The following is a 12903-nucleotide window of genomic DNA, read 5'->3' on the forward strand; positions in this document are numbered from 1 at the left end:
AAAAAAAAAAAAAAAAAAAAAAGAAAGAAGCACTTAACAAAAGTTAGCCATTACTACTATGTAGGAAATAGAATATAAAAGACAATCATGATTGTGAATTTATTCATCTAACAACATGAATGTCAGTTGTAATTGTGGATTTATTCAACTGATAGCTCATTTTGTCATTACAGTCCATCTGTATACCACTTTATTGAAATGTCGTATGATACAATATTTTTTTGCTGAATTGATTACTTTCTGAGAACCCAATGTGAATCTTCCATATTGGAACTGAGTCTTTCCACAATACTGTTCTTTTATCATACTTTTATACTTAAGAACATTTAATAGGTCCTAGTCATATTTAGGACCAAATTCAAACCCTTCTGCCTATATTCCTTATAATTCATAAATTATTATGCCTTCCGTTCCCACTTTTACTGATGATCTGTTTTAGTTATTTGCATGGATCCTGCTTTCTGTGAGGCAATACACTTTGGGGGTTAGCAGAGCTGGCTCTGGGATTCAGGTTGAGTGAATTCAAATATCATCATCAGCAGCAGCATGAACTTGGACAGATCGCTTAAACTAGTAAGGCTCAAAGTCTTTCAAGTGTGTATATTGGTATAGTTGCTTATCCCTGGGATTATTATAAACTTTAAGAAAGATATGTCAAAGTGTCTATCAAGAGTACTAAATAAATAATAGCCATTTTTATTTTTTCTCTGAACTCCTTATCATGCCATGCAAACCTAGCAGAAATTTTTTCTTTCTACCCAACTAAATCCTTTATTTCCACAGAGGCCCAAATCTGAACCCAAATGCTGATGAAAACATTTTTGTTAATCAAAGGTCCAATTAACTTTTTTCTTTTTGCATTTTAATTGCATAGACTAACCATAAAATGTGATTTACTTTTGGCCACATATAGAATACTCTTTGTAAGTTATTTATTTTTTTGTAAATAACATCTTGTTTTCCTAAGTTGTCAAAAATTGCAAAGATACTTTTTTCATATCTCTTATAGTATCAGTGCATTGTTGGTTTAGAGTAAATGTTAAATCCCTCGCTTAATGATAGGTTTAGGTGCCTACATTATCATTTAAAATTTGAGATCTTATAGCACCCAATAAATTACACCCTCTTTCCTATCTGAGTTCTGAGACTTTGAGAAATAAGACAACAGAATTAAGAGGCATGAGAAATGAAAATATCACCTATATTACTACTAATGACAATTTTATAGAATGTGGTTTATATCACAACCAAGTGGTTTTGAAGAGAGTAGGCAAGAATTAACCAGATTAACCCATCCAATCACAGGGCAGTATTGGCCTCCCTCTGCTGGGTTGTAGATTATCAGTGTAAAACTCTGAGTGTGAAAGAGCACAGCAGAATTTTCAGTCTTGTAGATAGCTAGCATCTAAAATGGAAAAGACGACAGAAAAGTACTGAAATAGGTAAGATTATTTTTTTCTTCCAAATTTACCCATCAGATGAAATTATCTATTTCTTTCTTCTGTTCTCCACTAGAATACTATGAGGGAATGAGGAACATTCAGAAGTTTAACACTGGGGAAGCTCTTTGTTCATCGATGAAAACATTAGGAGAGTGGATGAAGCATTGCAAACAACACAAACTGATAAAAATACTCTTCTTCTTACTAATATCACTGCTAATGTAAAAATAAGAAATTGCTTTTCTGTCTCAATCTCTGGCACCTAGCATGGCATCTCACAGAGTAAATGTCCAATTGGAGTTGTTAAGCATGAATCTTCATGGGTTAAAAACTCTTCTCTTTGCTCGGAAAAAAACAAAAAAACATTTGGCATAACTTTGAATTATTGGTTCAAATTAATTGTGATTTAATGAACCGATGCTAGTTTTTCTTGTCTCAGAATAAAGGAGCAAAACTGGATTTTTAATACACCATTAAGCCTGTGGTTATCTTGACCTACATTTTATATATGATCTTTGATCAAATAACAGATAGGAATAATGGATGTAATGCCAAAGCCCACGATATATCCTATTGCCTAAACTTCTGAATCATACAATATTTAGATTGTTCTTTTAAAGGATCAAACTAACTATAGGTCTGAAAATAATTTGCAAGTACCTAGTGAAAATTATACTTAACCACTTTGCTTTAGAAGGTTAATCATTTAAATCATATTATGATAGAATCATGTATAAGAAGAACCAGTGAGGTTTAGAGGCAATCAAAATTAAAAGGCAGAATGAAAACTATTTTTACAAACAGGAAAAAGTTTGCACTTTTAAAAATGAGAACTAATACAATATCTAGTTAATGATAACAACCATAACAACATTTAAAATTATTGAATGTTGACAATACATTAGGCACCAGGTCAAAGACTTTCTAGATAATATTTTTATTTAATCCTCATTTCAAACCTTTTAGCTAAGTATTATTCTTATCTACATTTTCCAGAGAGGGAAAGTGACCTGCTGGCTACGTGTAGCAACTTGAACCCAGGCCATTCTTCCCTAGAGACTCCATAGCTCCCAAGGCATCTGACTTCATCTGGAATAGAAAACAAAATTAGGACAACTCCTTAACTTTATTTTAAAAACCATTAATTGGCAATCAAACAGCACATTCCCAGGGCACTAGGTTCTGACAGAAATATCCAGGCAGTACAATCATAGAATCTTGTTTTCCATAGTGCTTAAAAGGTATTAAGTCAAAGCACACACAGATGATAATAAATGGTGTAGGCAGCAACACTTCAATATTTATTTAGGAACACGGCAAATGTGTTGCCCTAGATCTTCAGAATAAGGCTCATATTGTCCAGGGATGTACTCTATTGAACAGAGTAACTCAGAGAGAATTTTCTCTTGAATGGTGGGAGCTGGAACCCTGAAACTTGAACAAATTCTCCAGTACAACTTTCTATTTGTCCAGATCCTCTTGTGTGGAGACCTCTCTTTTGCATTCTGCTTTTTCTAACTTGGCTATGACCATCTATTTCTGCTCAGATTTCTTGCTCTACAATCCTTTCAAAGAAACAGCACTTTTCTATTCTCAGGTACATAAAAACCTCATATAAAGTTGTGCTGATACAATAATAAAATAGGAATAAATAATAATTTTTAAATTTTAGTAAGAGCTTCTTATGTTCCAGGCATTTTTGGAAGCTGTGCACAGGTATTAACTCACTTCTCACAATGACCAACTGAATTAGCCCACTTTATGGATTAGGAACTGTACTTAGTGAGAGTTAGAACATTATGTAAGGCCATTCAGCAGGCGGGTTTGGAATCACCATGCTATGACTCTGCCCCTCTTGTTCCAACTTCCCAAAGTAGGGAATTTGCCAAATTTTGGTCCAGATGCACATTTTTGTTTTAATAAACTGTGCCCACGAGGGCAAGGTCATATTTCATATTTTACAAGTAGGTTCTGGGAGCTCCTTGCTGTTACATGGCAGTCATGCCAGGGTAGTCCTCAGAAATGGGATACCAAATATTTATTTTCTTGGTTAGGCAGTAGCTGATGCTCACCAACTGCTTTTATTTCAGTTTTTATTTCTATTTCTAAGAGGGCAAAAAATGAAAATATAACTAACCACCTAGTGTTGTTCCGTGTGTGTGTATATATGTGTGTATGTCACTGGTATAATATTTGAAGGGAGAATGCCTTAAATGAATTTGGGGATTCCATCATCTGCCATTAGCACAGGAAAATAAAGCTGGGGACAAGCAAGATAAATGTGTGAACATCAGAACTTTGGCAAGTTTTGACATAATTTTTAAAAATATTGCCCTTATCTAAGATTCTGTAATAGATCTACCTTAAGTTTAGTTTTCATTTAACATTTATTTTATTTTCAAGAAATCTCCTTAGAGCAAGCAAACTGAACCACATTTTTATATTTATGGCAACATGATCAGCTTAGGCATCCTTGGAAGTTTTATTTGCAAGTGGTCATTCCCTCTGTTGATCAATCTAAAGTAGTTTGGTTGGACAAATAATAGAGCTTATGTGGCTCAGTGCTAAACAACAGAAATATCATCATAGGTCATCCCTGCCTCACAAGCTTGTCTGTTGTTCGGTGAGGAGCATGTGCACAGCCCAAAAAAGACCCATCCATCCAGTTTCCTTGGTAAGCATTCCCACATTGTTTCACTTCCTGATATAATTCGGTCTCTCTCCCCATTTTCCTCTTTATGGAAAATATCATTCTATGTCCAACCCACTGCTCCATGAGTTTTTCATGCAGCACCCAGGCCTAATCAGTTTCTCCCTCTGCTGAATTTATCAGATGCTTAACACATGTTTGTTGGTGAGTACATGCTCATCATGTATCCCAGTGCCTTTCATTAGAGACTTCCAGATAGAATAATCTAACGAACAAACAAGGTAACTTACCTCGCCTACAAAGACGAACTGGCATCACACTACACTTCCTTGTGTCTACCTCAGTCAGCAATCATATAAGGTACTATGCTTGGTTAATTAAACCACCCATAATAATTCTTAGTTATTAGGTCAGGAAGGGCTCAGAAATGCCAAACATGTGCCAGAGAACACACCTTAATTCAGTTTTCATCCAGTCTTGTTTAAATTCTGTGAAGAAGACAGGAAGTTAAATTCATGCATAAGCACCTAAAGACAGACATTATTTATTTTGTAGCTCCTAAAGAGAAGACACATAAAATTTAAGAAAAGGAAAAAAAAACAAAAAAACAAAAAACTGTTTTGTGATGTTTTAGGGTTTAGAGGATTAGAAAATTGTAGCATGTTGTTTCCAAGTTCGTCCTCTTTCTGGTTTGGAGCATGATAAGATTAGTGGAGTATGTGGTAATTTTTATTTCAAACCATTGAGTTCCAAATTTAGTGCCAGCTTAGCCAGTACTGCAAGGAAGATGGATGTTACCCTTTTCAAATTTAGGAGCTGGTAAGTCACATTGCTTGTTTTCAGATTAGCAGATGTTTGTCTCTGGGTATTGCCATAAGGAATGCCATGTTTATTCAAATAAATAGATTCTCTGGCTGTGAATGATGATGAGCTTCGCATATTTCTCATGTGTTTTATACATGCATACAATTACATACACACACGTACACACTCTGCATTCTTTTTTCTTTGGGGGGATAAGATCCAAATTAACAGTAGAAACATATTCTTTGTTTTCATAATCTTCTTTGTTGTATAGGAGAATTTAAAGTCTATATGTATCATCTGCAAAAAAAATATTATTTAGTCAAAAAAGATGAAATTTTCACATTCATATTAGAACCACTATTTACTTGGGTTTGAGTGTAAAATTTTCAGAGGCCATGAGAGGGCCCTCCAAACATTATGCTTTATCTTTATGGCTGAAATTATCTAATTTAAACATTTTCTTGTATATATTGCTCTCTAATATGAATTTGTTTTTTTTATTCTATTTCTTCTAATGCTGATGTGGTGGGGATAAGGTATTACTTTCCTTTTATTTATATGAGAAGATAAAATTTTTCTGATCAAGAAATATTCCAGGCATTTTTTAGATTCACAAAAATCATTACACCAACCAATGATTTACCTGACCCATATGTACACACTAGCACACATTTACTTCTAGAAATGCAACCTAGTTCACATTTTACTTCCAAAGTAGCAAAAATTATGCATTGTCTGAGTTAGATATTTGCATTGCAAAATGCAGCACAGTAAACTTTTCATTGTTTTCCAAAATTACCTAGGAATATACAATAGATGTATTTTTCCGTCAAAGCTGGAAAGATGAAAGATTAAAATTTAAAGGACCCATGACAGTACTCCGGTTAAATAACCTAATGGCAAGTAAAATCTGGACTCCGGATACTTTTTTTCATAACGGAAAGAAGTCAGTGGCCCATAATATGACCATGCCCAACAAACTCCTGCGGATCACAGAGGATGGCACCTTGCTGTACACCATGAGGTAAGGAGAGCTGCCCTACTGTTTATGAATCTTTCTATATTTCCTTCCTTTCTATTTGTAGGCAATCTTCAAGCTGACAGACCACGGTAGAACATTTGGTTCTCTGTTTTTCCTGTTTTTTTAACCTTAAAAATTACCACGTTTGCTGAAACATTATGCAAACATTAAAACATTAAAAGGATTATGAAAAGCATTACTGTATGTTAAGCAATACTATATAGTATAATATATGTTGCCAATCTACTCTAATTCAATATGAGAAACTTTCTCTTCCTACTATAAAACTCATTCCTGCATTCCAGTAAGATCTAGATTAAATTTCTAGAAGTTATATAATTGCATATATCGGGAAATGTTTTTACCAAATACAAAAAAGACTCAAAATACATAAAATATGGAAAGATAAAATTTGCAAAAGAAAAATACAGAGTCACATGGAAACAGGTATTTGAAAAAGTCTATGAATTCACAATAGTATTGACAGCTAGAGTGGGAACACATATTCTTAATTTGGCTTACAGAAATACTATGTATGTTTTCTTTCAAACATTTTCCTTTTTTGACATTGCTGTAAACTTCAGCTTCTTGTAAACTCCAACATCTTTTAAGTGGTCAATACATTTATGGTTGAATAAAGGAAATGTGAACCAAATAAAGTTTTGAATTTTTATAAAGAGATGTTTAAAAATATTCCTAATTTATGAAATGTTAAGAATTTACTGGGACTCATTCTTGAGAGTATCATTATTTTATTCCTAGATAACTTGTTAAATACTGTTTTTGGAGATCTAGTCAGCACTTGTAACTCGCACTGTCCAATGATTCCTTTGATATAAAAATGTAATAAAGGTAGAACCTCAATTTACCGGGTTATATATAAATAAAGCAATATTTTGCCTTTGGAGAAAACTGGCAGAATGACTATCTTTTCAAACGTAAACACCCAAAGAGAAATAAAAGAAAAAAAAATGCTTCAAGAGCTACTTTAAATATTGAACCCAACTAGTCAAAAGTGTAATAGGATTAAAAGAAGTCTAAATGAAAGTAAATAGAGAACCAGTGGGCACATGTGTTGAGAACTTTCTAGATTATCCAAACAGGATGTATTTGTATTTGAAATTTGAAATATTCTCCCTTGGTAAAACACCCTATACTTGTCTTTGAGTCTAAATCTAGTATTCATTTCTCTTAAGTGGCAATATTCTGAGAAGCGATTGACATATTCTGAATAGTTTACCAATTAATGGTTTCTGATGTACACAATATTCTTCATCAATATCTAGCCTATATATTTTATCTCCTAAATTTCTCACTACCTTTGCTAATGTAGCATTACTTTCTTTAATAGTTTAATTTAAGAATGCAATGTGATCATTAATTTATGTTTTTTCTATTTATTTTAATCAGTATTATAGTCACTTAGTGATTTAGTGGCTATAAAGCCATATAACCATATTTCTTGAACTACTTCATAATATGGATAAATATTCTTGTTAAAAATCATATGAGAGAAATGATTATAAATTTCCTCATAATTTTACAAACTGAAAGCAAATATGTCAGTGAAATTTTTTAATAATCCTTTTTTAAAAATATGAATAGATTTCAAATTCCCAGAACATCTCACGGACTAAAGAGAAACAGAGCAGAGTTCTGACTGAATTAGATAGTAGGTGAAATCCTGACTTCAAAACCACATGGTTGCGAGATAGTAAAATCTTTTCTGGAGACTTTGCTTTAAGTTCAATCTTACAAAGCCTATGGACAACTCTTCTTTACCTATTCCTGCCTTGTTTTGTGCATTTGGTGCTTTTTTTGTAGAAGTAAAGATGGAAAATCTCTTCTCTCCTTTGCTAGTCAGATCTTTCAACCAAAAATGAATTCGTATTTGTGCAGGGGTTTATTTGTTTACATCTAGTTTTGTTCTCAAAAAATTTGCTCTATCTAAGTGGGTTGGTTTATAGTGTTTGTTTTGAAAAATATTAGCAATGCTTTTATATTGTACAGGATCAAGAGTTGCCAATTTGTTTTCAAAGCAAACAAACAAAATATGGACAGAATCCAATCATTATTATAAATATTTTAGATCCTTAAATATTAACAGCTCAGCATGATTCTGCAGTTTATGCTTTCTTTGTTACAACTAGTAACATTCCACTAGTTTGTATCAGGAAATATCTAATCTACAGGGGTCTTATTTTCATTCTGTATTTTCTTTAAGGCTGACAGTGAGAGCTGAATGTCCAATGCACTTGGAGGATTTCCCTATGGATGCCCATGCTTGCCCACTGAAGTTTGGAAGTTGTAAGTAAATTTATCTAAATTTTCCTAATTCTTATGAGAGATCTAAGTCTTTAAGAGATCTCCAATTAGTTATATCTGTTAGAAAGATAAGATCATTCAAAATAAATAAATAGCAATATACTGTAAAGGCTTTCTATGGGTAGTATTACTTGACTTTACTTTTTATGCTATTTCAGGTGAGGGATTATTCTCTATCTACTAGACTAGAAAGCATGGATTAAAAAATTTAGTGAAAAAATTCAATGTTTTTAAATTATAGAGATGTGTAATACAAACAAGGGTTAAACAGGCTGCCTGCAGGTGAATTTTGGATGTCTAACTGACCCTCATTCCCCTTGGTAGTGGACCAGGTACCCTTTGTTTTGCCACTTCCTTCCCCCTTCCTTCCTCACTCCCTCCCCTAGCAGTGCCCAGAGACTGCTGATCCCAGCCATGTACTAATGTAACTTCAGAACCCACCTATGAGTGAAAACATGAGGTATTTAATTCTTTGTTTCTGTGACAGCTCACTTAGTGTGATGGTCTCCACCTCCAACCAAGTTGCTGCAAAGTTCATGAATTTGTTCTTAATTATTGCTATGTAATACTCCATTGTGTATGTGCCATATTTTCTTTATCCAGTTCACTTTCAGTGGGCAGTAAAGTTGTTTCCATGTTTTTGCTATTGTGAATAGTGCAGCAATAATCATGCATGTGCAGATGTCTTTTTGGTAGCGTGATTTATGTTCCTCTGTGTATATTCCCAGAAGAAAGATTGCTGGATCATATGTAAGATCAGTATTTTGTTCTTTTAGGAATTGTCACACTGTTTTCAATAGAGGTTGAACTAACTTGCACATCCACCAGCAGTGTAGAAGTGTTCCCCTTTTTCCACACCTGCACCAGCATCTGATATTTTTTGACTTATTAATGATAGTCATCCTCACTGGGGTGATTGTAGTTTTGGTTTGCATTCTCTGATGATTAGTGAGGCTGAACACTTTTTCATGTGTTGGTTGACTGCTTGTATGTCATCTTTTGAGAAGTGTCTGTTTATGTCCTTTGCCCACCTTTTAATGGGATTGTTTGCTTTTTGTTTTATTCCTTTCACTTCATTTGGGTTCCTTCTAGATTTGGATGTTAGGCCTTTGTCAGATGCATAATTTGCAAATTTATTTTTCATTTTGTGGGTAGTCTCTTTGCTCTCTTGATGTTTTCTTTGCTGTGCAAAAGCTTATCAGTTTGATGATGTTCCACTTGTCTATTTTAACTTGTATGGCATTCATTTTGGGGAATGTGTTCAAGAATTTGTTGCTTGCTCTGATGTGCATAGGGTGTTTTCTATGTTTTCTTCTAAGAATCTTGTAGTGTACAGTTTTATGTTTAGGTCTTTGATCCATTTTGCATTTATTTTTGAATGTGGCAATAAGTAGGGGACCGGTTTCATTGTTTTGCATATGGTTAGCCAGTTTTTCCAGCACCATTTTCTAAATATGGACTCCTTTCTCAATTATTGTTATTGGTGGCTTTGTTGAAGATGAGTTGGTTGAGAGACCATGTTTTAATCTTTGTAATCTCTGCCCTGTCCCATTGGTCTATGTGTCTATTCCTGTGCCAATACCATGCTGTCTTGGTTACTGTAACCAACATCAGATGCAGAAAAAAGGGGAAAAAAAGGGAACACTTTTACACTGTTGGTGGAAGTACAAACTAGTTCAACCTCTATGGAAAACAGTGTGGCAATTCCTAAAATAACTAAGAATTGATCTTACATATGATCTAGCAATCCTTCTCCTGGGAATATACCCAGAGGAACATAAATAACTGTACCAAAAAGACACCTACACATACATGTTTATAGCTGCACTATTCACAATAGCAAATAATTCTATTTTTGTTGAAGTTGTATTTAAAGAGATAGAAGTAAAGAAAGTATGGATGCTTACCCCTTATAGATAACATTTTTCTTCCAATTAATGGAGATTGTTCTGTTTTATATCTTTACTGATACATGTTTGATTTAAAGATAATACAATTTTTTTTAACCATATAACAGTATTGGTAGGTGGCAAAGGGAAACAAGTGTTTCTTAATAATGAAGCCTATACTTAGCTTATGTTGCAAAAAAAAATTATCCCATTCTTAGACTTTTAGAAAATTTTCTGATCTGTCTGTATATTTTATGGAATTCATGCATATATTAATGGTCTTGAAGGCATCTTAGATAAGTGCTCTTTATAATAACTTTCTGGGTTTCTGCTATTTGAAAATATTCAGGTACACCTTTTTGAGCAGCCAAGAGAACAATGACCAGAAGAGCTAGGTTCTATGGTATTTTCTCTATCCTTCTGCTTTTGACTAGTTTACATGCATGAAGTGAGTGGGAATAATGTATTCCTGGTTTCCTGCAGGGGAGTTACGTACAACGACTGAGTCAACTCCTGGACTACCCAACCAGTTTTCTGTTCTCACTAGACAGGCAGTCTAAGTTACTATTTTGGTGAATATATGATTCATAGAAGAAAAATAGTGGTAGTGTAGGAAGATGGCAAGCAAAAAAATAGCAAAGGGCCTTCAGGCTCCTAGCAGCACTAGTCATAGAGAGGAGACTTTATTTATAAATCCCCTTCTATACTGAAACTCAAAGACAAATTACTTCAAAACTGTCAGCCAAACAGGTCTTTGGTGATAAATTCCTTCTCTGTACTCTTTTCCCAATTTGATATATGGTCTATATCATGGACTATTATAATTACCAGATTCATTTTAATAATGATAGTATGTGTTATATATTATGTGTTAAGTAGTATACTAAATATTTATACATTCATGACCTCATCTAATCCACAACATAACTTCATAGTTAGGAAGATCATTCAGCATAGTTTTCCTGGGATCATACTAATTTATGCCTAATATTCTGGTATGATAACTAATAGTGCCTCCTTTTACTTTAAAAATGTCCTGGTTTGAACAATGAATTAATGTTTTTTTGTTTTTTTTTAACTAGTAAGAAATGCTTTCAGTAGTGAGAATAGATGAAAGAAAGAAGAGTTTATATTTTCTTATAAAATGTATGAAGTATGTGATTGTTGATTTATAACTGATCCATTCACATCTTATCACAGTGACATCTTAAGATGTCCATAGATATTGTTCCTCAACACAAGTTGACTGCTGCAAGTCCAGTCATTGCATCTTTTTTCAAGGTAAACGGAAATAGTTAGTTAGAAAAAAGAGGAAGAAGTCATACCTGCATCATAAAGATAAAAACTTTCCCTAAAATCCTAATAGGAATCTACTCACATCTCATGAATCAATGTGTCATGTTGCCAGTGCTATTTTCAAGGAAGGCATGGAAGTAAATATTTTTAACTGTGCATATTGTCAACTTGAAAAGTATTGGATGTATTTTAGAAAGAAGAAAATGGATAGTGAGGAGAAAACAAATAGGTCTCATATTAAAAAAAAAAAAAAAAGACTGGGCAACCCCTTTGGGTCCCCTCCCACTGTGGGAGGTTTTCTGTCCTCTCAATAAATTCTGCTTAAAAAAACCTAAAGATAAAGAAAAATCAGTAAGGTTTGTCCACCTTAGGACCTTTGCATATGCTCTATTCTGTATCAGGATTACTTTTCTGTTAGTCCTTAGCACAGCTAGCCTCTATTTCTCCACATCTCAGAATAAATGTCATCTACTAGGGCCTTTCCTGATGACCTTAACAGAATTTGCATGCAATCCACTAGTCTTGTTGATCACACAGTGCACATTTATTTTACACTGTTTATCACAGCAGTAAGTATTAGCTGTATTTAATGGTCAATATTAGTTATTGTGTGGAGACTATAACCTGTATGGGAGCAGGATTTATTTTGTTCAACATTTTCTAGAGCAGAAGCTAACACAATGTAGATATTCATTATGTTTCTTGAATTGATAAATGTTATAAGAGTCAGGCTTTCAATACCCCTTCAATGTTTAAGTTTCAGGAAAGAATGTTTAAGATCTTTGGGGAATTAAACAGAGAAGACTTGACTTTGAAACGGAGGCTCATATGGTCATGCTCAGTGAAAGAGAACACCATGACTGGTAGCCACACTCCCTGCTATTTGTATGAGAAGAGATGGTGGAGGTCCATTTATCATCTATCCATTTATCTGACTTGGTCTAATTAGCAAATTTCAAAGGTGAAGAAAATTGAAACAAAAGTGGGCGAAAAATTCGTTGACACCATTTTGGAAACAAACGTCTTGCCAAAATATTAGAGAAGGTGATAAGCAAGAGGACTTTGCAGTAATTTAGTGGGACAGTCTATAATAAATGTCTTTGAGACTTCTAAAGCAACCTCATACATATGGTGATAAGAACTATACTTGAAAAAGCAGATGTTTTCTCTTAGCACTCTCCGTTGGATTCTGATTGTCAGGGCTAACTTATATTCTCTGCTGGTTAGAGATAAAGCTCTTTTCATAAGCCCAGATAACCTAAGGACAGTGTGTGATACAGCTGTCATTTTTTAAAATCTGCTTTTGAGGAAAATACAAAATAAGGTTTTGATTCTAAAACATGAGATTTGGAATATGTAGTCTGACTTTAAGATCTAGGCAAGTAGCCAGGCTCGGTGGCTCAGCCTGTAATTCCGGGCCTTTGGGAGGCTGAGGTGAGTGGATTGCCTGAGCCCGTGGGTTCGAGACCCGCC

General features: G+C 34.0%; 1 protein-coding gene across 3 annotated transcripts in view; it reads left to right on the forward strand.

Moving 5' to 3' along the window:
• GABRA1 (gamma-aminobutyric acid type A receptor alpha1 subunit) overlaps window positions 1-12903 on the forward strand; it is a 58907-nt gene that overhangs the window by 21635 nt on the left and 24369 nt on the right. For all 3 annotated transcript variants that reach the window (XM_008060141.2, XM_021713419.1, XM_008060142.2), the window contains 2 exons: window positions 5703-5923; window positions 8145-8227. In XM_008060141.2, coding sequence (XP_008058332.1) covers window positions 5703-5923; window positions 8145-8227 — 304 coding nt within the window. The remainder of the gene's footprint in view (window positions 1-5702; window positions 5924-8144; window positions 8228-12903) is intronic.

This window comes from Carlito syrichta, unplaced genomic scaffold, assembly GCF_000164805.1.
Source record: "Carlito syrichta isolate Samal-C Ts95f unplaced genomic scaffold, Tarsius_syrichta-2.0.1 Scaffold304534, whole genome shotgun sequence".
Lineage (NCBI taxonomy): Eukaryota > Metazoa > Chordata > Mammalia > Primates > Tarsiidae > Carlito > Carlito syrichta.